We start from the raw sequence: 25,259 nt of genomic DNA, 5'->3' as shown, positions 1-25,259 counted from the left end.
TTGTTGGTTACAAGTTTTTGTTTTGTTCCAGTATCGAATGCTGGAATTTTCTAATCGCCGTCATTATTTCATTGAACGGGTCCAGGTTTTTTCGAGAATTATAATTAAGTTCATAGGAGCCATTTCGTATTATCTCTGTAGCAGCTGAAATGCAGTTATGAGAAGTCAACAAAAATCAATTATAATGGGCAAGCCCATGTCATCATCCGGCGGCTCGCCTACAATGATTTCTGATTTTGTGTTAAAGAAGTGGTTATTAATTTCAGTGGCTCGCTTACATATCGATTTCCGATTTTGTGTTAAAGAGGTGGTTATGAATTTTCATCTGGGGGGGGGGGGGTATAGGTTACATGCCCACTAAGCTGGGGGGGGGGGGCTATAATGGGAAAGACCCGATATGTTTACTCAGAATGTTGTGCAGTGTTCCGTTTCGTGTCCAGAAGTTATCGTCGGTCCTTTTGAGTCTGGTTTTGGGAATGTGTGATAATTGACAGTTTTGTACTTCTGTTTCTTCTATTTTTCGACACTATCAGAAATGGGTCAAAGGACTCAAATATTGATCCTTGGGAGAAAATTGTGAACTAATAGCATCATTTTAAAGGAATTGAAAATTTAATATCTGATGCTAATTGAAGAACTATCCGGCTTCCTAGACGCCAGATTGGATTTCTTCAAAGTGCCATCCGCGATGTTTTTTTTACCTAGTTTCTCTAATGAATGGCTATTACGATGCTGACTCAACCAGTATTGATCAATTAACTGAAGGCTGTACGAGGCAACGCATACTAGTTCAACTGAACATAAGTAAGACCAAAGTTTCTTCGTCAATCGGGAAGTTTTTTCAACACTATGAAAGTTTTCAGTGAAATATTGGGAAATCTGTAAAATGGGAGATTTTTGTAAAACTTTTCAATGAAGAAAAGGAATGTTTTTTGGCGTTTTATTTGTTGATGTGGAAGTTGCAACTATATCAACAAACTGACAAACTTGGACGAATAAATGTGTGCAAACCCTGAAGGACAACGATTTCCGCTAATTCCGATCTACTGCTACAAAAACTAATAGACAATATTCTGGTCTAAGCTTTGGTAGTTGGAAGCTTCGTACTGCTTGCTCAGAAATTAATTGATCGAAGCGATATTTTTCGTCGAAGACAAAGTTGTAGTAGAATTAGTAATTGAGTAGCCTTGATCTTAGTCGTAGATGTTACTCTTCTATATCTGCATAAGAGTCTCAATGTGCTTTTGATTGTATCACTGTACTTTTTCATGAAGAAGTTTTGGTAGATGTAAGTTAAAGCCAATTTGTCTGGTCTTCGAGCAAGCACGGATGAGGCAGTTGTAACGTTTCTTAGTACGTATGAAGTAGTTGATCGTCTTAATCAGTCTGGTCTGTTCAGTCGGCAGCTCACCTCTGAGATTGCTTAGTGGTGTCGTGTGTGTAGTTCTATCGAGAGGGACTTCATAATTGTAGTTGAGTATGGCTACAATAGGTATGTCGTTGAGTAAAGTACAATTATTGCTCTGTGTTGTCCGAAGAGTATGGAACTACTGGCGACAAGACCTCTGACTATCAATACTATCAAATTTCCCCACTGAGATTCGTTTCGCTTGAGCTTTTCGCGGGTATTTACATAAATTATTGTGCCCACTGCGCTGATGTCAGTTCGTTTTTGGTTTCCCAGCTAAGTTGTTTTTCTCCAACAAATAGGGCTCAAGGAGCTGCTATTAAAGGATCGGGCAATTGCAACACCCCAATGCCAGTCTTTCCTAGCTTCAAACACGTTTGCGTGTGGTTTCCATCTTTTGTTTTTCCATTGCAGCCCCACTCTACCGCCAACTTTTTGCTGGTCATATAACGCTCAGACCCTTATCCATTCATCATCAGACCCTCACCTTGATTTATCAAAAATATCATTATGTGGTGCGTGGGTGCGTGTGTAGAGCAGATGACGGGAGAGATCCTTCATCTTTTACATCAAGGCAATCAGAATTTAATAATTAATTTGCCTAAAACTGTCGGCGTGCTTGCCTGGTAGATAAGTGACACATTGCTTATAAGTAGCTGTTTAATAAATTGTAATGTTAAAAAGAACAAGTTTCAGTTAAAATTTTATTCGAACATTTTTATAATGTTTTAGTGGGCAAAGCTTAAAAAAGGAACATTGTTAATTTCCTCTGATACACATAAGAATAAAATGCAAATGGTAAAAGAGGCAGTGTAGAGTTAAGAACATCACATTATGTAAAATTATAAAATTATTAAATTTCTTAACTAAAAATTTACGTTGCATTAGTAAAAATGGCCTAAAATGCGAGCATAAGATGTTCTCACAATTTTATATGTACATCATAAAGATTAAAAATAGAAATTAAAATCTAATGCGCTCATTATCATCTTTCATATCAGTTACTTTTGGGTCCTTCAAAAATTCTTTCCAAAAATATTCTTTCAGTTCTTTTTTTAACGAAGCTTTCGATGTTTTCAGTCTAATATTCGAAGGCAGACTTATAAATTGGAATGGCTTGTGCAATAAAATGAATCAGTAAAAAACGTATTGTTCTTTCTTATATCGAACTTTATTTTTTTGACCTGTCATGTTGTTTTATTCTCATGGTAGAGAGAGGTTCAATTTTATATGCTGGAAGATCATTGCTGAATAAGCGAAAAAAATTTGAGCTATGATATTTCAAGAGAAAAGAGACTGGTAAAATTTTGTTGCGAAGTTTGAGATCTGTGGACCGATCGTTTTTTCTCCTATTAAAAATGGTTTTTATTCACCAATTCAATTTTCTAAAGTTGTGAGTAATTACGTTGGCAACCCTATCAAAATTAAGCTGAGTAATATAAATGATTTATTACTATTGCATCAATAAGATTTTTGTTTTCTCTGGTAAACTTTTATTAAGTGTATTTATAACTTTTATTCCACAAGCCATTCTCTGAAGAAGCTTTTTCACTTTCATCAAATTTTAGTTTGCTATCAATAATTACGCCAAGATACTTCACACTATTTGATTCTGCTATTTTTTCATTGTCAACATTCAGAACAGTATTTTTTAATCTCTTCCTGGTGCTGAACTCAATATATTCTGTTTTTCGTTTGTTCACCACTAACTGGGACTTTCCAAAAAAATCGATAATTTTTGAGATGTTATGTTCAAGTTTTGTTTTTGGCGATATTCTATCAATGTCGGATGTAATAAGAAAAGTGTCGGCTGCATATTGGACGACCGTGCAATCCTTTTCTACCACCTTTGCTAACTCGTTGACGTAAATAATAGATAATAGAGGTCCTAAAATAGTACCTTGAGGAACTCTTTTCAAATTTATCCAATCCGCTTCAATTCCATTTGGGACAACTCTTTGCGTTCTTTCACTCAAATAGTTTTTAAAAATTGGTAGCATGATCGTCAAAACCTATTTTTTCAAGTCTCCGTAACCATAATTTGTGGTTTATAGAATCGAAAGCCTTTGAAAGATCTAAAAACGCACCTGTAACATTTTTCTTGTTGAGTTTTAATTTTATTTGATCTGTCGATTTCAGGATATCATCAATTAATGAAATTTGTTTTCTATAACCAAATTGACTAATCGACAATATTTGCTCTTTTTCTAGGAAACTTGTGATTTGTGAACTGAAAGCCTTTTCAGAAATTTTTGACAAAGCAGAAGTGACAGAAATAGGTCTATAAGTGAGTTGGTCTTCGGGATTTCCTTTTTTGAAAAGTTGAGTTACACAAGCTTTTTTAAGATCTTCTGGAAATTTTCCTTCTGTAATGAACTGATTAATGAAATAACATAGTGGTTCCGCTAACGCTGCTTTAGCATCTTTTATTTCGCAAGCTGGTATTTTTGAAGGACCGAGTGGTTTACTTGTATGCAGTGAATCTATGAGCACATTTGTTTCCTTGGTTGTTATATATCGGAACTTGAAACACTTTCTCGGAGCAGTTTTAGGAGGAGTGTTGTTTGTTTGTTGCAAGCCAATGAACTCTCCTAAAGTAAAAAATCTGTAATTTAGAAGATTTGCAGTTTCCATAGGCTTTATTTTATCACCAATGCTGTTGAATAAAGATTGAATTCATGTTTGAGTCTTTTCTTTATTACGAAGATCTTGAATGAAGTTCCATCTGGCTTTTCCTCTGTTTAACTCCATAAAACTTGAGAGAAATTGTTTTTCTTTTTGACGAATTAAATCGTTTTTAGTCTCGTCATCGCTAATTCTTGAAAACTGTTTTGTTTTCTCACATAGCCATTGTTCTTGAAGCAAAAATTTTGGTTTGTCGTTTCTAATATAACACTTTCATTGGAGCATGTAGAGCTAATGCTCTTTCAATATTTCTTTGAAATTCCAGTAACGTCATATCTCCCGATTTTTATGTATCCACAATCAACTTGTAGCCCGTTTATTTCGAGTTTTTCGTGTGTTTTCCTTGCAAAATAAAAATTTTTCTGCTCGAATTTGGATTTTAATGTAATATCGATCCAATTGTAATGGAAGAGCTATTTTTCAGACCCTTTAAGCTTTGCCCAGTAAAACACAACATTAGTAGGCCACTTTCACTAGTCTTAAGAGATTGCTTGAATTCTCTGCCGTGCTCGAATTTGCACGATTGCTTGTGTTTTATATAATTTGGGTGCCGCGAAGGCTCTTTTTCATAACCTGTCATTCTCCTTTTTGAATTGGGGTGTTGAAGTGAAAATATTATCAGCTTTAGAAATGTTTTATGTAAAATACTGGAATGGATGAGATTGATTTCTCGATTGTTGAGTATTTTGGGAGTAGCGACAGTTCAGACTGTGGTTATTGTCGTGGACAAAACAATGGCCTCCGGATGACTCATGGGATGTGGGCTCATACAATGAGCATTCAAGTTTATCAGGCTCTGATTGATAATGGCTGGCGTCGCTCGGGAAAATACTGTTATAAACCTGTTATGAAGCAAACATGTTGTCCTCAATACACAATAAAATGCGACGTACAGGCTAATCGGTTGTCCAAGAGTCAGAAAAACAGTCTAAAACGGTTTTTTAACTTCATTGAGCACGGTGAAAAGCCAAAAGCTAGTGCTAAAGTCGGCGAAAATTCTGCATCAGTTTCTAGTCCAGTAGTCCAAAATCCAAAGAAGCTCAAGGAAACCGTCCGCGATTCTACAAAGCATGATGGAAAATCTAAAAGCAAGGCAACAAAGAAGCGCTATCAGCGATATCAAAGACGTGTCGAAAAATTACGACTGAAATCCATGACCGATGCGGACATTGAGGAGCATTTCAAGAAAAAGAGAGAGGCCAAATTGACGAAACAGAAGCCAAAACAAATTCAAGATTATTTTAATTTCACGGATGCTGCGAAAAATAAGTTCGCTGTAAAATTAATTAAATCCGCCGATGCGAGCTGTTTTGAACCGCATAAGCAAACAGAATTTGAGGTATACAGACAGTATCAAACCACAATTCATAAGGATAAAAAGAAAGAGCTAACGATGAAGCAATTTGAACGCTTCCTTGTCCATTCCCCACTTTCGTACGTCTCACTTGGTCCTTTGCATGAAGGTGGATCATTTCATCAGCAATACTGGGTCAATGATCAGCTGATTGCCGTCGGAGTTATCGATATACTAGAGTTGTGTCTCTCTAGCGTCTATTTGTTCAATGATCCTCAATATAGCTTCTTATCGTTAGGCCGAATTTCAGCACTGTATGAAATCATGTTCACACGACAAATCCAAGAATCTGTTGATAACTTTAAGTATTACTACATGGGCTACTACATACATTCATGTCCGAAGATGCGCTACAAAGGAGATTTCGCCGGAAGTTTTCTGTCTTGTCCAGAAACTTATACGTGGCATCCTATTGAGGATGTGAAGCCGTTGCTTGATGAAAGCAAGTACGCCAGGTTTGCATCTAAAGATGTCTCACCGTCACCACCTGCATCGCTGAGAGACCTGCTGATACTCTATCAGCAGTCAGCAATGCCTTATTTCCGTTATCGCGAGTTGCGGGCAACCAAGAACAACAAGGAAGAGGATAAAGAAATACTTGAATTGTGCCAGCTTATAGGACAGAAGGCGGCTGCTTGTAAATTGATATTGTACAGAGCTTAAACACCCAGCAGTTCTTAGTTTATAATGAAATGCTTAATACGAATAGATAAAAATTGTTTCTAAAACACATTTTTGGCAGTTGAGGTGGAGAAGTGATCAACAGAACTTGAGTGATGAAATGTGCGTACAATTGAGCGTTGACATTTTTATTTAGATATGGCGCAAGTAGATACTTTTTTCTTAGGTAATTAAACTAGAAAAAGCCCAAGAATTTTTCAATTTAGATATTGAAATGTTTTTTAGTTCTCAACCCCGCCAATGACATCAAACCAACATTACTGATTAGTTTATTTGTTATATTGTGTCACTTTTTGTTGGAAGCTATGTTTGCACTCATAAAGAATAAGCGCACGAAGGTCAACTCCTTTCTGGCATTTTTTTTGTTTTCTTTTGTAAAAAGAGAATTTTATGAGGTGGAGATATTGCTGCTATTTTATTGCGGTTTGGCTCTTTTTCTTGTGTCCAATTTCGTTGTCACCGGTGAATCGAAAGGTTGCATTGGTTTTTGCAGGAAAAATTTCAAGTTTTTAGGCCGTTGTTGTACCACGATAATGATCTTTTTTAAACGATGGATCCTTTTTAGGTGACATTTTCGGATCATTTTGTCTCATTTACCTCAGTGAAATCTAATGCTTGCAATAGGACTTCAACTTTGGAACCTCCTGTTCATGAAAGATTATATCTGTAGCCTAATGAGGATATAATCTGAAGCCCCATTTGTAAAAATTGGTCGGTCGATTGTGAGTTGATCGTTGTCTGAGGTTTAAAGCAGGCGTAATTAAAAGATGATTAAAGGTTAGAACAGTTGCATTATTACATGGAAAATTTAGTACCAATATTACATGCAATATTTATGTAGGGGACTGATCAGGTTTTTGGCCATAGATAAAATGTAGTATATTTCAACTGTTGTTGAAATGATTTGATCTTGTCTGTGGATTTCTTCTGCAAATTTAAAAGGAATTTTGTTGCAAACCACTTCCGGTAAATTATACAAAAATTATATATCATATAATGAAATGACCTTTATTGATCATAAACAGAATCCAAAATTTAAACAATTTTGTTTAATTCTTGTATTGATACGGCCGCTTTTAATATCACATAAATGAAGAGGGCGGACACGTTCTTATTTTGATTGGTAATTGCTCTAAAACGAAGTTTGTAGCAATTATATTACTGTTGTGATCTTTTTCTTTTGTGTTTTTTCGCTTGACCAATTTTTCTTCTGACCTTTTTCAGACTTTTTGTCCTCTGAAAGAGGTAAAGCCTGATGGGCATTACGTCGCTGAGCAGTTCTCTTAGAGGCTTAGGCCTTACTAATCTACTAACGCGATTCATCAAAACTGTTGGAGACAGAACTTTGGTGTGGAGGGCTTTCGTATGAGTGTGACCCCTAAAGCTCATCCCACGCACAAACCTCCCCCACCAATCACCCTACTCGCGCTTGCCACCTCAGCCCCGCCACTCACCCTCTCCACATCAATTCACCTCATCCCCTCCCCCGCCACTGCGCTCCATCAACCATTCGCCAATTAAGCTAAAATTGGCCTTTCTAAGCTGGCGCTGGCTACTGACAGCCAACCGCTCGCCAGGCGTTTTCAGAGCAATTCTTTTCTAGGCATTGGTGAGCAGCGTAGTGTAGAAAATATCGAAAGAAATGTGCTCGCCAAGGAAGCCGTTGATTAATTAATCGATTTTATCATTTTTAATTGCTCTTGAACGAAGTTCATAGCAATTATTTTAAACGTGTGTGTCTTTTTTATGCAAAATTTTCGCTTGACAGTTTTGACTTTCGAGTGGCTTTTACGCCCTTGACTTTTTGCGTTTTGCGTGATCTAAAATTCTCTCTCAATCACAATTTCAAGCAGCTGAACTCCATTGGCGGCAATTTAATACTAAAAGTCAAATAAAAAGTGCGCCGAAACCGGTGCTATTTTTCACCTAAAATCTTAATATTGGTATATGTTAACCTCTAATGAGGTTTTTTGAAGCCCATTATTGAACTTCTCAGTTCTATTTAGGCTCCCCATCCTCCCCCCGACTGAAGCAGGCTGCAATTGATTAGAGCTCCCACTAGTCGTTCGAGAGCAATTCTTCCGACGTTTAGTCGGTTATGTTTTTAAGATCTTCTGAAAAGAGGTTGAATTGATTTACGAAGATAATTGTGTTCACTTTTGCCTTTTTATACCGTTCAGCGCAAATTTCATCGTGTTTTTTTAATTGGGGTATTACGGCATTGGAAAATGTTGCTTGTGTTAAAACTGGAGAAAATTTATTACAAGCATTAAGATTAGTTTTTCCAACAACCTCTCCTTTTCTAGTTTATCAATAACATATTTTTGGAGCAGAGTGATTTTATTGGTTACCATGCTTGGTTTAGCTTTTTTCACCTGGGGCGGCAGTGCTTATGCTTATCCGTCTCAGATAAAAATGATCTACGTCTTTCAAATTTCTCCAAAATTTTTGAATTGACGGCTTTTATATTTTACTTGATTCGTTAGTCAATGTTTTGATATAGTGAAACAACAAATGGTTGTAAATTACATAAGTTTTGCAAGTGAATCAATAAATAGTCGTATTGTGCTCATTTTGTCACGAAGTTTTTTATTTAAGTATGCGTCTTAGCACAATGAAGGAGTATTTGAAGATGTGATTGAGAGAGAAAGAGATAGAGAGAGAGAGAGAGAGAGAGAGAGAGAGAGAGAGACTGCAGCCTAATGTGAATATAATCTAAAGCCTGATTTTTTAAAATCGATTAATTGATTGTGAGTTGGTTTTTGTCTAATATATAAAGCTAATTTAAATAAACAATTAATTGTTACTCCAGTTGCTTTATAACATTCATAGTTTGAGTAAAAATTTTAGTTGGCGATTGATTAGTTGTGATATAATGTTGACTGAGTGATAGGTTAAATGTTTCGGTTGTTTTTGAAATTTTTGGCAAATTCAAAAGGATTTGCGTTGCAACCCACTGTTGGTATATTATTCCAGTGACTACTTTTAAAATGTCCTTCATTAGAAATTCTGTCAGTTTTTTTTTCATTTTGTAAAGCAACCGTTGGTAGTAAAGAAAATGTTCTGCACACCACTGATTACTTTTTTCAGATTACTTTTTTTTAGTTTTGCTTATTTTGTCGCAAACTTTTTTTCATATATGCATCATACCAATAAAAGAGTACCAGAAATGAGGATTATATTCATATTAGAGATAGGCTATCATATGTGAATGTAATCCAAAGTCCCCTTTTTTGAAATGGACTGATTGATTGTGAGTGATTGTTGTCGAAGTTATGAAACCGGTGGTGTTAATAAGTGATGATCCAATGTATTCCAGTTTCTTAATTTGCCAAATTAGAGTAGCAATTTTAGGTGAAAAATTTTAGTTGTGGATTGATCAGGTTTCATAAAATGTTCTCTGAGTGAAAGGTGGTATATTTGAATTAAATATTGGAATGATTTGATATTGTCTGTGGCTTTTTGGCGAATTCAAAAAGGAGTTTTGTTGCAAACCACATCCGGTAAATTACACCAAAATTATTTATTGTGTAATGGAATATCCTTCATTGATCATAAACAGAATCCAAAATTTAACCAATTTTGTTTAATTCTTGTTATAAAATAGCCACTAATAATATAGTTTTTTGGCACACGTAAATGAAGGGGGCAGGCACGTTCTGATTTCGATAGATAATTTCTCTAAAACGATGTTTTTATCAATCATATTAGTGTTTTGATCCTTTTCTTGTGTCTTTTTTTTCGCTTGACCAAGTTTTCTTGTGATATTTTTTTTCAGACTGTCCTCTGAAACGGGTTAAACAGGTGAAAAATAATGAAAGAAATTTGCTCACCAATGAAGCAGTTTAATAATTAATTGATTTTATCATTTTTAAAATCTTCTGGAAGATCTTTTTAATGTGAATATAATCTAAAGCCTGATTTTTTTAAATAGATTAAATGATTGCGAGTTGGTTTTTGTCTAAGATGGCCCAGTTGCATTATTACATAAAGTTTTAGTAAAAAATTTCGAAGGTTGTTGATTAGTTGTGATATAATGTTGAGTGAGTGAACGGTGAAATAATTCGATTGTTTTTGAGATGATTTAACCTTGTCTGTGGATTTTTTTGGCAAGTTCAAAAGGATTTGCGTTGCAACCTACTTTTGGTATTTTATCCAACTGATGATTTTCAAAATGTTCTTTTTTAGAAGATCTGTCAGTTGTTTTCATTTTGTAAAGCGAACGTTGTTTGTAAAGAAAATGTTCTGCACACCAATGATTACTTTTTTTTTAGTTTTACTTATTTTGTCGCGAGCTTTTATTCATATATGCATGATACCAATAAAAGAGTGTCAGAAATGAGGATTATATTCATATTAGAGAGAGACTATGATTTCAGCCATATGCGAATATAATCCAAAGTCCCATATTTTGAAATGGATTATGAGTGATTTTTGTCGAAGTTATGAACCGTGTATATATAATCGATGATCCAATGTATTCCAGTTGCTTTATTTAACAACTTGGAGTAGCAATTTTAAGTGAAAATTTTTAGTTGGAGATTGATCAGGTTTGATAAAATCTTCTGAGTGAAAGGTTGTATATTTCAATTGATTATTGGAAAGATTTGATCTTATCTGTAGATTTTTGGTGAATTCAAAAAGAATTTTGTTGCAAACCACTTTCGGTCAATTATACAAAAATTATATATCGTGCGTGTAATGAAATGTCTTGTTGATCATAAACAAAATCCAAAATTTAACCAATTTTGTTTGACCGCTATTAACCGCTATTAATATAGTTTTTTTTGACACATATATATGAAGAAGGCAGCCATTAATGGAAGTCAGAAAGATTTGTAGTTATTAATACTTCAGGTGGTTGTTTACAACGTAAAATACGAGCCTGTTTTTGATAGTATTTGCTGTTCATTTCATGTATTGCTCTTTCTAGTCATGGCTGATCAGCTTTTTATAGAATGTTTTGAAAACTGTGAGAAATGACCTCACGATTGATGCTGCTCAAATTTTAATATACCTTGATATCGTTTTTGTTTGTTCTTGCGAAATTTTCTTTCCACTGATTGTTAAAAGCCCTTTCCTTTGGCAGCTAGTTTTCTAATTTTTCAATGAACCCCTTTTCGGATCAATTTGATGTTTCAAAACACATTCTGTCAATTTTCTTTAAAATGTTTGCCTTTGATTTGTCGCAACTATTTTTATTTCAGGTCTTGCGGGCCCAAATTGAACGTTTTCTAAATAAATTTACGTCTTCTTTGAATTTAACGGCTTTATAATATTCTTGAATATGAAGATCGGTGGTTCTTGCAAACCGATCGAGGTTTTGTCTCTTTTTTGCTTATTTTTGTCACGAAGTGTCTTATTTAGATATACATCTTATAACAACAAAAGAGTATCAGAAACTGGGCTCATAGCTGTAATACATCGTTCCTATTTGTCAGCTTGTTTATTTAAATCATCAAAAGATTTTTTGGTTAAGATTTCACGAAGTGTTGTCTGGGCGATCCTTGTAAAATTGCTTTGCTATGGATTTTTTGGTTTCCTTTTGTGTTCATATTTATATTAACATAATGAATATAAAACAGTGTTACCCAAAAAAACTATACGACAATGTGTTTGCTGACTTTTGTAAGGTTGAATTTTTTTGAAGTCATATTTTGTTCACGGAAAGTTGTGGCTGAATTCAATATTTATTTTCTTCGCACGTTTTGTTTTTTGTTTTAATTCTCGAGCGACGTAAAATTTTCCGTAAGAATTTTGTCAGTTTTTAATTAGTGGCTAGATTAAGGTTTTTTTTTCTAATTTCGAGGCGTTCGCCAGATCATTTTGTCAGATCATTTTAGCCAAATAGAAGCTTAATCTGAATATTCAAAAGTTATCGATTCTAATCACTAGCTGTTAACTCGGAAATGTGTAGTGTATTGAGGTCACTAGAATAGTCAGAGAGAGAATGCCAGGTGAAGTCTATTCAGGTCGCTAGTTATTCAGCTGGAATAGGTGAGCATGTCCGTGGCAATATTTTTTCTAACTTGGATTGTTTCAGACAGAATGGGTTTAATATTTGATGAGGAGTGGTAGTAGTAGTAGTAGTGGTGATGACTAAAGTGAAGGGCTCCACAGTGCGGAGCGCACAGCCCGTCCACCCCACGTCTTCCCCAGAGGCAGAAGCTGTCCCTGACAATGGAGCAGTGCCCCCGCCTAACACGAGCGAGCACAGTGAACATAGAAAGAAGAAATGGAACCTAATAAAGATATTGAAACCATGGAGCTGGAAAAGCTCTGGCAAAAAAGATAAAACAGCAGCTGAACGACACAGCTCTCTAAATCTTGGTGGTGAGTTCAGAAGGAGCAGCTTGAAATGTAACCTAATAGCTCTGTGTGCTAATGGTTTTGTGGCAAAAAGTTCCCTCAAGTATTGCACTGAAAGTTTTGAGAATTAGTAGGAAGTTAGCCAATGATCGAAATACTGTTTTGAAATGAGGGGGGGGGGGGGGTGGGGGCTTAAAGATTTTATTTACTAATGAACACCAAAACCTAAATAGTTTCTTATCTGAATGGGCTTAATTTAAACTCATCATTTTTTGCACTTTTGTGCGAAAACTACATCAGCGGCGTTGTTGAATTTAGTTTTTAAACTTAAGTGTCTTTCAATGATTTTTTGTTCGTGACAGTTTGTTGAAAAATCATCGAATACTAATAGCTGAAAATTAAAAAATTATAATCAGTTGCGGCGGAAAATGTCAACGTTGTGCGCTAGTTTTCTCAATCGGCGATCATCGCCCTAAGTTTCCTGTGTCTGGGGAAAACTGCTCGGAAAAGGCAGGATATGCGATAGCTCAATCGGACATTAGTTCTGACCTTTCCTTTGACATTTAGGTGGATGTTCAAAATATTGATTTCCTTTTTATCAGTAGTTTGATACCAGTGCAATTCACAGGTCTATGTAAAATGTAGCTGTGATGTCTAGTAAAGAGCGCTAATAATGCGGTGATAAATTAGAAAAAGACCGAAATATTTGCAATCATTTCAAATTGTTGTCTCACGGTATGACCAGTTGAACATGTATCAATGTGTTATGAATGATGAAATCAAAAAGTTTTAGGATCTTTTCCGTTTGTGCCCCCTCCCCCCAGTACGTTATGCTCCTCCAGTTACAGGGTGCAAATAATATGCACCCACTAAGCTGGGTGAGGGGTACAAACGGAAAAGATCCAAGTTTCAATTGACATGAGGCAAGCAATAGTTCAGCATTTTTGCTTGTTTCAAATTTCGAAAATTTTTTCATTTACATGGTATGAAATGAGTTCCGTAGATCAAAATTTTTTCGACCAGAGGGTGTCATAAAATAAGCTACCTTTTACTTTTCCAAATCATTATGAATAAGGTAATAATTATGTAAATGGAAGCTGAGTTTCAGTGTTTTTACGTTCTTCCAAGTTAACGCTGGCATTCGAAACGGATATGAAATGGTTAAGAGCATCCTTTAAGCGGCCACGTTTCTACAAGTTTGTGCTACGTTCCGAAAATTGTTATTTGTCAGCTTCATATGCGCTATAAATCTGCGACACTTATTTCTTTAATATGCGTTGTTCGAAATTTACAGTTAGGCTCACAGGCGAGTCTGGAAGTTTTTCTTTAATCCAAAAGAATTAGCATTTAAACAGCAAGGAGTATAAATAAGCGAAGTCGTTCTTGAACGCATAAAACATACCTTTGTTCTTCTTTTGTTCACTTGGTTCTATTAATTGCTCTCGAACGGTGTGTATTTTACTCCTCGGAGATGAGTTGGTTATCTATTATAATCGCTTGGGTGTTTCTTGGTGTAAAACGCAATGTAAGCCGCATGTGACGAAACTTTGATTTTCTTTTGGTGTTGAACACAACTGAAATGAGGAGAAAATGGATAGAAAAAGTTTTTCCTACGAGTTTCCGAAAGATGGCGAAAAAGTTGGTATGAAAAAGATCAAAATTCAGTTTCAAAACAATTGATGAATTCAAATTGCTGTGTAAAATGAAACCAGCCCTATTTTTCATGGAAGATGCCTCGTCAAACAAAGACTGGGTTTGTAATTCTGTAAATGGGACGCTTGAATGGTTGGTAGGTCAATCTTAACTGAAATAAATGAATCATTTGTTTTTTTTGCCTTTGTGCATTAATTGTTGTCTTGAGTGTTGTGTTATGTGAGTAGTCTCTGAACAGAACAGATCTCGTGTCACAGCGTTTGTGGGGTGCAAATTAGTGGACAATGTAACTTGGAGAGAATGAGTATTCGGTTATTCTTTTTCTCGTTTTCTCGATATGTATCGATTTTTTGTGTTATTTTTATTTTTACCATGACACATCGTTGATTTATCATATCCTCGAGCTTATCGTAATACGTTTTCTGTTGAAGAGCTGTTTAGGGCTTTACTCCGTGGAATAAATATAGCTGAAAACTTTTTATGAAGAGTTGCTTTTTGTTTGAGAGTAGCTTTTGAAGAGAATTGTTTTTGCTGTTTTTTAACAACTTATTTTTGCCTTTAGGCTGCTTTAGGCTTTTTTGTCTTGATAACTTTTGCATCTCACTGTATTATTCAGCTCTTGTTTAATTTTCTCCACGTGGCCCCATACCATCTGCTAGATCTAGATTAGCGTTCTCTCTTTGAAGTTGACCTCTGTTTCGCTCTAATTAGAAGACGTTTTACCGTCAAATTCATAGGCAAGAGTAAGAGAAATATCTGCAAACTGCAAAGTTTATAGCATAAAAGGCCTCATTTTTTTGGCTTGCTCCTTCCAATTATTAATTTCGTTGCGCAAAATTTGGTCATCTCTTCAGTGAGGTAAGTATCTTTAACTTCAGTGTGAGCCGATGAGTTTAAAATATTGGTTAAAACGAGTGAATTTTACTGTTTTGCAAGCTTTTCTCAATTATCGTGACATCCCTAAGGACTCTTTGTACGAGTCTTTAACACTAAAATGAGTGAAGGGCTGTAATTCTCTTAGAAAATCATGTAAAACCGCTTGCTTATCTAATTTTTGAGCTTTTTTACTCCCAATTTATTAACTGCTGTCGAGCGAAAATTGAAGCAAATTTTGGAGCCTTTTTATGCAGCTTTTGCTTAACGTTTCATCCTTGACTTTTTGATTTTTGCATGATCTTAATTGCTCATTCAAAGTTTTTTGCAGCTGTGATCAACCCCCACCCCTGTGATGAAACAGGCTACAATAGAATAGAGCCCAACTGTAAAGCGAGAGCAATTAGTCTAGACTTTGCAAGCCATTTAATCGTTGACTATGATTCCTAGAGATGTTCAATTTTGGCGCAAAATGGACGCCATGTGGACATATTAATTCCACGTTGGATTTTTACCAAACACATAAAGCGTCTTTGCGAAGTATTTGAAGATATCTGGCGTAACTGAAGCTGACAAAATATTAACCTTATTGTTGTGATAAACTTCGAGTTTTAGTACCTAAGTTATGTCGGCTAACCGGGAACTATTTTAGGTAGCCTTGTATACTAGCGATTTTGGCGATCTGGTTAATGCTGTATAAGCAGCACAAATCAGTTATATTGGGATCAGATAAGCCAGCAGAATAACTCCTCTGAAGTTTTTTTTTCATAATTTCAGTTGAATAAGTTACGCAGAATTTTTGCTCTGTTTTAACCACAGATCTATGCAGTCTGTTTTCTGGCATTTTGTCGTTTACAGAAATATGGGTTTCATTGAGATTTAACTACTCTAGAATTATCTAGATGGTGTATCGAGATGGATTGTGGCTTGACAATTTTTAGTTATGATAGTTAGTTGTTGGATAATTTTTAGTTGCTTTTTACTTATGAAGAATGTTGTTTTTATTTAGATTACAATACTCCCAACCCAGAAATAGTATCGCCTACCTCTGCTAGCGCCTCCGGCTCTCTCCGGCATGACTCAGCATCCGAATTTAATGAGACGGCGGAAAGAATGAAACAGGAGCTAGCGGCGAAGTTTGCGGGGTAAGTTGTGTATTTTACCCGCTGATAAATTTTAGATATTCTGCGATTATGGTACACTTGCATTGTTAGGAAACAGTGACTGTGGTTCGAGGTGAGAAATAAGCTAAACTAAAGTCTATCAGTTTAATTTGTTGAAAATTAGATGTGGCAAAACTCGATGAAATCGAAAAAGGGTTGCACGGACGTCCAATAGAATTTGGATCTAAAATGTAAACCAATTTCTGCGTAAGGAGTAAGCACAAAAATATAAGTTGCATTTTGTTAGCCTTGACTTTTTCCTTTGACTGCCGATGTGAATGATGAATTCTATGTTTTCCTTTCAGTGGCGCATTTGGAAACAGGTCTAATAGCTTCACGCGTACTGGCAGCAACCAAAATGACTCCTCAGACAGTGTATTCGTAAGCAGCAAACAGCAGCAGCCGACCTCCTCTTCTCTGAGAGAACACCCTTCCTCCAATAACAATAACTACAACGGCAGTAATATCAACGGACCCAACCTCACCAACTTATTCAATCATCCACCCCAAACAGGTTCATCGCTTATTAATAGCCGCGCGCATCATCTCATCCGGGTATTATTGCGGAACTATTTTTTTACGATTCGAACAGGGAGGAGTAATGGTGACGTGTTTTTGCGACTCGAGGAAAAATAATACTGTACTAATAATTTTAAATTTTATTAATAGTGTATGAGTTTTATGCTAATATGTAAGTTTTTCTGCTATTTTGTTTTTCAGGCTATTCAAGCGATTTTTTGCGTTTTATTCCGTCAATTATTGGGGAGCGAATGTCCACCTATTGATAGAAGGAATTCTTAGTTGCTAATTTGCAGCAGTATTTTAGATATGTTAAGTTGGGTTTCTTTCCAACGCCAAAGGACCGGTCATTATTGTGATAACGTGGCAAGACTTCAAAAATGAATGGTGATTATATCCAACAATCACAAAATTTCAAGAAAAACTTGTACTATCAATCAAAGTAATTAAAGCCATTAGCAATCATCTGAATGCCTTAAATACGTTCTCATATACCTGAATAAGAAAACTATGATACCTGTCCTTAGTTCAGAATAAGTCTACAACCGTAAGAAGAGAAACAAATACAGACAAAAATTAAAAATTCAATGAAAAGTGTGGGAGCTATATAAGCCATAATCTATTCACTCAAAATTATGCATGTGTTACGTTGCATTTCTCTCCAATGTGAAAGGGACCTATTATTATTGTAACAATATGACAAGACTCATCGACATATTTGAACAAGTATTCAAAAATCAATTTTAATTTTAAAAAAGTTTTAAAGTTACAAAATCATATGTTAAAACATAAAGCCGCTCAACGGAATAATTATTGCTTCCCTAGAAAGAAGGGGGTCTTGTGATTAATGAGGCCGAGCTACTAGTTGACAGAAATAAGATTAAAAAGGGGAAAACTTCAACAATTTTTTTTTGGAAAAATCGTTTGTCATAACAGCCATAAGATATCAACTGAAAAAATTAGATAGGTTGAGTTCTTCCTCCATAGGTTAAGTTTTTGTTTCATGAGACAGAATTAAGTTTTTGTTTCATGAGACAGAATTAAGTTTTTGTTTCATGAGACAGAAAAGTGCAGGCAATACTAAAAAAATTAACTTCAAATTATAAACATAGTCTCAAAGCACTAAAAAATGAGCTATTCTCAGAAAATGTTTGTTAGGCCCCAATTGAACGTAACTCGAATCTATTAATAATAAAACCTTGACATGAATATTGACTCGTCTGTATTTGACATGAAAAAAAGAGAAAAATTTGTGAGAAATTAAAAAAAAATAGCGACCCTATGAATGTCGATTACTTTCATTGGAAAAATCCACGATGAGACCAAAATCACCTTGTGTAGCACTGCACGTCAATTTAAAACGCGTAATTGACCCACATCTTGGCGTAATACATTAATTTTACGGAAGATAATACTTGAAGGATGTCAAGAATGACTTCTGATAACTTCCGATTTTTGATTTAAAAGTTACAGTTCGAGTTTGATGCCACAACCATTAAGCTATAATTGCGGGAACATAATGCTATATAAACCGACTGATTTGTAACAAACCTTGCCGCCAATTAAAATGTTGATTTATATTTCTCTCTCACATCAATACACAGCTTGTCAGGTTACTGTGCCCAGCCAAACGCACAGCTGCCAACAAAAAATTTTTCTGCAGGGCGGCCGAATAAAAACAGACAAAACAGCAGAGAGACAAGACATCGCCAAGGAGACAAGAAAGGGCCAAAGAGACGAAAAGCCAAAAAGAGAGAGCAAAGGAGAGTCCGAAAAGAGTAGCTAGCAAGGATAAGCAGGGTGAAGTTCCAGGCCCTAGTTTTGAAAGAGTCTGTTTGAGTGCCGGCAAAGTGCCAAACCAAGATTGAAAACATTGTTCTAAATTTGTAAAACGCTGCTTTCCTAAAAGGTAGCTTATTGGTTGTGACGCGCTTGCATTTCCGGACACCTTTCGGACATTTTTTTTACTGAAAAAGCGCAACCTAACCGAACACCGTTCGATTTTTGAAAAAGCGCTGATTTGCTTGAATTTTTGATTGAAAAATTATATAACTTTGGAGAAATAATCATGCTAATAAGGAGCGATACAGGTAGAGACTGCCCTTGAGTTATTGCAACCTGGGTTCCGCTAAGGATAACACCCGACCCAGAGGATCTTTTTACAGTCGAACCTCGTAATGACGTGGACTGGCCGTTTCTCAGTGACCAGTTATAACATTTTACTAGTCATGTTGGACCTTTTTGTTTGCCGACCTTTTAATCCTAGTTCTCCTAAGAGTTGGTTTTTGTATGTATGAAAGTAACAAGTGAAAAGGTTTTGAATTGATAAATTGATTAGAGAGACTAATTTTTGTTTTGAATTGATAGACTGGTTAGACAAGAGATGAGCGATAAGAACGAACGTATCCGATTCAGCGGGAAAGAGGAAGACTTTTTGTACTTTTCGGAGCAATTTGAAGCTCGCATTTTTGTCCTTAAGTTGTACAAGGTACTTGATGTTAGTAGCACGTTTGAAGATTATGTCCCTTCTACACGCCCTAACGCTTCACGAGCCGAAAAAGACGCAGCTATAGCTAAAGGGAGAGAAATTTGTAAAGAAAAACAAATGCAAATATGGTATGAGCTTGTTTTGTTGCTGGACAAGCAGTCAGTTCTTTGTCTTAGGCCATATGAAGGAGATGGGGCTCAAGCATGGGATGTGTTAACTAAGAGATTCCGTAGCTTTGAGAGACCTAGATTACAAAAGTTAGTCAGCAAACTCACTAGCCTTGTTCAAAGAGACGACGACAATCTAATCGAGTATATAACAAGAGCAGAGGAACTACAATTTAACCTTAACCAAGTCAGCGAGGGTTTGAGTGAAAAAGTGTTCACATCAATTCTACTGAAAGGTCTGCCGAACGAATTTGATGTTTTTGTCACAATTGCCAAATACTGTAGTGAGAATAAGTCACTTGATGAGTTGAAGCGAGATCTGATCAACTTCGACACTGAGCGAAGAATAGAGAGTGATAGGAAAAACGCAAGTGAAAGTGTCTTCCTAGCAAAGCAGAAGGGGTACCATAACTGTAATAAGTTTGGACATATTGCAGAATTCTGTCGCTCAAATAATAACCGGAAGCCTCATAACCCACTGCCTAGTACCAGCAAAGTAATTCAGTGCTACAATTGCAATAAGTTTGGACACATAGTTACAGTGTGTAGGAACAAAAAGTTTGACAGTCATGCCAGGCGAGGCTTTAGAAATGAGAAACAGAGTTTAGCGAAAGATGAGGAATACTTCATTTTCTTGTTATGCCAGTTGATGATGGAGTAGGACTAGTGCTAGATTCGGGGGCAACAAGTAACATGATAAACAACAGGGAAATGTTTATCGATATCGATGATAATTTCTCGGGCAAAGCACAGAACGCAAACAAAACAGAGTATGAGATTTGTGGCCGAGGTACAGTTGCATTTTTAGTTAAGGATAGTAATCAAGTTAACAGAAAAATTATCTTGGAGAACGCCTTGTTTATACCTGAAAATTCACACAGTCTAGTGTCAAATAGTAAACTTGAGAAGCGGGAGCTGAAGTTTTGATAGGACCGGAACTAAGCATAATTGAAAAAAGCGGAGTTGAGTACCCATTAGGCAGGAAAAATTTCTTCATTTGGGACTTTAGTGAGATTGATATATTTTGCAAGAATGTGGTACAAAAGATTGGGTCATAACAATTTTACGGACCTTAGCAAACTAGTTGAACACGTTGAAGGAATGCATATCAGCGACAGTTCGGTAGATGTATGTGAGATTTGTGAGTTGAATAAGGCTAAGAAACAACCAATAGCAAAAAATTGCACAACAAGAGCTCAAGCAGTGTTGGACATTGTGCACACAGACATCATAGGGCCTATTACCCCCGAGGCTGAAGATGGCCACAAGTACGCGATAGGATTTGTTGATAGCTTCAGTAGATATTGTAGGGTTTACTTTATGAAGTTAAGGGACGAGACACTAGAGAAATTTCAACAATTTTGTGCAGATGTAGGCCAGCCTTTAACTTTAGTATCAGACGGTGCAAAAGAGTACATAGCTAACGAATTTAAAAAGTTTGCCCGGCTAAAGGGAATCAGGCTTGAGAATTCTGCGGCGTACACGCCGCAAGAAAATGGTAAAATTGAAAGACTTTGGTACGTCACTGTAGGAACTGCTAGATGTTTACGAGATCAGGCTTCTTTAGAGAAAAAGTATTGGACTTATTCGCTCAACATGGCGTTCTATTTGAAAAATTTTTGCTATCATTCGGCAATAAAGAAAACCCCTCATGAACCCATGTATTGTGAGAAACCAAATCTTAGTTTCATGAAAGTGTTCGGTTGTGTTGCTTACCCTTTCATAGAGAAACAGTTCAGAAACAAAATAGACAGAAAAGCGAAGAAGGGAATTTTCTTAGGTCATGCACTCGATAGGAGAGCCTTTCTGATAGGAATAGAAAATGATCGCGGTAAACTTAAGTTTCAAAAAAACAAGGAATGCAAGGTTCGACGAGAACAACTATTGCTTCGGAGTGAATGAACAGGCAAATCTAGAACATGAGGTAAACAAAGAGATGAGTGAAATAGTTTTTAAGTGAAATTGTTGATCAAAATTTGTTACCTAAAAACGCAAAAGAGGCGCTCAAGTGTGAAAACTGGAAGAAAGCAATGCAGGAGGAATATAACTAACTGAGAGAAAATAAAGTTTGGGATCTAGTCGAGGATAATGGAGCAAAAGTAGTGGGTAGTAGATGGCATTGTAGAGTTAAATCTGGTCCGACGGGGGAGATAAGTAGATTCAAAGCATGGTTCGTGTCCAAAGGTTTCAGTCAAGTCTTAGGGAATGATTTTCATGATTCATACTCACCAACGACTAGGTTATCAACAATTCGTTTAATTGTGAGCTTGTCTTCAAAAAGGTTCGAAAATAAGACAATTGGATATAAAAACGGCATATGTTAATGCACCTATAGCTGAAGAAATTTACATGAAACAACCAGAAGGTTTTGAGCAATTAGACAACAAAGGAAAACCTCCTGTTTGTTTAATGAAGAAAAGTCTTTACGGTCTTAAGCAGTCAGGAAGGAATTTTTACATTTAGGAACTTCTTGTTAGCTAAAGGTTTTGAACCTTCGGTTCATGATAATTGTCTGTTCATAAAGAAAAGTGAAAGACAACTTCAAGGCGCAGTTTTTTTGTGGGTAGATGATATAATAAGCTGTGAATTTCAGGAAAACTTCTCCTCTTGGTTCGAGAGTGAGCTGTATAAGGGTTTCAAAAAAAGTGATTGTAGGGATCTTTGTTGGTTTCTTGGAATGAAAATTATAAAAAGGGAAAATTCCATCGAAATCAACCAAGAACATTATATGAGAGCTGTTAGAGAGATTTGGACTAGAAAGTTGCAAATCAGTAGAAACACCACTTGCAGAAATAAAACTAACAAGAGAAGATTGCCCTCAGGAGGGGAGTGAAGAGCAAGATCGCATGAAAAATTTTGATTATAAATGTTTAGTGGGTTGCTTGAATTATTTAGCTTGCTCGAGTAGACCAGACATTGCTTTTGCAGCAAGTTTTTTTGTTGAGAATCCAGGAGAAAAGCACTTGAAAGCCGGAAAAAGTTTTGAGATACCTCAAAGGTTCGAAGTCAAGAGGTTAGTTTTTAGGAGGGGAGATAAGTTAACCTGAGGGTGTTTCTCCGATGCCGATTCGGCAGGAAATTTAGACCATAGGAAATGCACTTCAGGATATTGTTTCAAACTTAGTAGTAGTTCAGCCGTTGTCAGCTGGTCAACAAAGGTTCAAAGATGTGTTGCTACATCAACGGCAGATGCCGAAATGAAGTACTTAGTAGAGGCAACAAAGGAGGCCATTCACTTGAGAGATATGCTGCAGGACTTAAGCGTTGAGGTACAAAAAACCAATTGAGATTTTTGTCGACAGCCACGCATGCATAGCGCTCAGCAAGCAGTCCATTCACTATGGAAAAACAAAACACTTTGCACTTCAACTTCATAAGGGAGCTTGTAGAAAGGGGAGAGGTAGAATTGAAATACTTGCAAACTGACCTCATGATTGCAGATGTCCTCACCAAGGGGTTAGGGAGAACAGAACACGCTAGGTTTTGCGCGGCTCTCTTAGGTGACACCCAACCCGAAAGGAGGGATAAAGGAAGTCAAGAATGACTTCCGATAATTTCCGATTTTTGATTTAAAAGTTAAAGTTCGAGTTTGATGTCACAACCAATAAGCTATGATTGCGGGAACATAATGCTATGTGAACCGACTGATTTGTAACAAATCTTGCCGCCAATTGAAACATTGATTTATACTTCTCTCTCACATCAATTCACAGCTTGTCAGGTTTGAGAAGCTGTGTATTGATGTGAGAGAGAAGTATAAATCAACGTTTCAATTGGCGGCAAGATTTGTTACAAATCAGTTGGTTTATATAGCATTATGTTCCCGCAATCATAGCTTAATGGTTGTGACATCAAACTCGAACTGTAACTTTTAATTCAAAAATCGGAAATTAACGGAAGTCATTCTTGACATCCTTCACCCCTCCTTTCGGGCTGGGTGTCACCTAAGAGAGCTGCGCAAAACCTAGCGTGTTTTGTTTTCCCTAACCCCTTGGTGAGGACATCTGCAATCATGATGTCAGTTTGCAAGTATTTCAATGTTAGCTCTCCCCTTTCTACAAGCTCCCTCTTGAGCACCTCTTTTGCGTTTTTAGGTAACAAATTCTGATCAACAATTTCACTTAAACGATTCCACTCATCTCTTTGTTTACCTCATGTTCTAGATTTGCCTGTTCATTCACTCCGAAGTATTCTCGTCGAACCTTGCATTCCTTGTTTTTTGAAACTTAACTCACCGCGATCGTTTTTTATTCCTATCAGAAAGGATCTCCTATCGAGTGCATGACCTAAGAAAATTCCCGTCTTCGCTTTTCTGTATTTTTTTTTCTGAACTGTTTCTCTATGAAAGGGTAAGCAACACAACCGAACACTTTCATGAAACTAAGATTTGGTTTCTCACCATACATGGCTTCATGAGGGGTTTTCTTTATTGCCGAATGATAGCAAAAATTTTTCAAATAGAACGCCATGTTGAGCGAATAAGTCCAATACTTTTTCTCTAAAGAAGCCTGATCTAATCATCTAGCAGTTCCTACAGCGACGTCCCAAAGTTTTTCAATTTTACCATTTTTTTGTGGCTTGTTCGCCGCAGAATTCTCAAGCCTGATTCAGCCGCCTGATTCAACCGCCCGGGCAAACTTTTTAAAGTCGTTAGCTATGTACTCTTTTGCATCGTCTGATACTGAAGTTAAAGGCTGGCCTACATCTGCACAAAATTGTTGAAATTTCTCTAGTGTCTCGTCCCTTGACTTCATAAAGTAAACCCTAACATATCTACTGAAGCTATCAACAAATCCTATCGCGTACTTGTGGCCATCTTCAGCCTCGGGGGTAATAGGCCCTATAATGTCTGTGTGCACAATGTCCAACACTGCTTGAGCTCTTGTGCAATTTTTTGGTGTTGGTTGTTTCTTAGCCTTATTCAACTCACAAATCTCACATACATCTACCGAACTGTTGCTGATATGCATTCCTTCAAAGTGTTCAACTAGTTTGCTAAGGTCCGTAAATTTGTTATGACCCAATCTTTTGTACCACATTTTTAAGCTTCTTGACATTAGGCAGTTTTCCTTGCAAAATTTATCAATCTCACTAAAGTCCCAAATGAACAAATTATTCCTGCCTAATGGGTACTCAACTCCGCTTTTGTCAATTATGCTTAGTTCCGGTCCTATCAAAACTTCAGCTCCCGCTTCTCAAGTTTACTATTTGACACTAGACTGTGTGAATTTTCAGGTATAAACAAGGCGTTCTCCAAGATAATTTTTCTGTTAACTTGATTACTATCCTTAACTAAAAATGCAACTGTACCTCGGCCACAAATCTCATACTCTGTTTTGTTTGCGTTCTGTACTTTGCCCGAGAAACTATCATCGATATCGATAAACATTTCCCTGTTGTTTATCATGTTACTTGTTGCCCCCGAATCTAGCACTAGTCCTACTCCATCATCAACTGGCATAAAAAGAAACTGAAGTATTCCTCATCTTTCGCTAAACTCTGTTTCTCATTTCTAAAGCCTCGCCTGGCATGACTCAAACTTTTTGTTCCTACACACTGTAACTATGTGTCCAAACTTATTGCAATTGTAGCACTGAATTACTTTGCTGGTACTAGGCTGTGGGTTATGAGGCTTCCGGTTATTATTTGAGCAACAGAATTTTGCAATATGTCCTAACTTATTACAGTTATGGCACCTCTTCTGCTTTGTTAGGAAGACACTTTCACTTGCGGTTTTCCTATCACTCTCTATTCTTCGCTCAGGGTCGAAGTTGATCAGATCTCGCTTCAACTCGTCAAGTGACTTATTCTCACTACCGTATTTGGCAATTGTGACAAAAACATCAAATTCGTTCGGCAGACCTTTCAGTAGAATTGATGTGAACACTTTTTCACTCAAACCCTCGCTGACTTGGTTAAGGTTAAATTGTAGTTCCTCTGCTCTTGTTATATACTCGAT

The 25,259-nt window shown here is 36.5% G+C and overlaps 2 protein-coding genes across 2 annotated transcripts in view; both read left to right on the top strand.

The window, feature by feature from the left end:
* LOC142358715 (uncharacterized) overlaps window positions 1–25,259 on the top strand; it is a 405,321-nt gene that overhangs the window by 348,193 nt on the left and 31,869 nt on the right. Inside the window, exons 2-4 of the mRNA XM_075410248.1 lie at window positions 12,172–12,461; window positions 15,973–16,108; window positions 16,432–16,640. Coding sequence (XP_075266363.1) covers window positions 12,224–12,461; window positions 15,973–16,108; window positions 16,432–16,640 — 583 coding nt within the window. The 5' untranslated portion in view covers window positions 12,172–12,223. The remainder of the gene's footprint in view (window positions 1–12,171; window positions 12,462–15,972; window positions 16,109–16,431; window positions 16,641–25,259) is intronic.
* Window positions 4,682–6,175, top strand: LOC142335322 (arginyl-tRNA--protein transferase 1-like). Its single transcript, XM_075383770.1, has one exon. It carries the CDS (start codon window positions 4,746–4,748, stop codon window positions 6,108–6,110), a length of 1,365 nt encoding a protein of 454 aa, XP_075239885.1. The 5' UTR covers window positions 4,682–4,745; the 3' UTR covers window positions 6,111–6,175.

Source organism: Convolutriloba macropyga, chromosome 2, assembly GCF_964194025.1.
Source record: "Convolutriloba macropyga chromosome 2, txConMacr16.3, whole genome shotgun sequence".
Lineage (NCBI taxonomy): Eukaryota > Metazoa > Xenacoelomorpha > Acoela > Convolutidae > Convolutriloba > Convolutriloba macropyga.
Note: the sequence above shows the minus strand (reverse complement) of the source record. Positions and strands in the feature narration are given on the sequence as shown.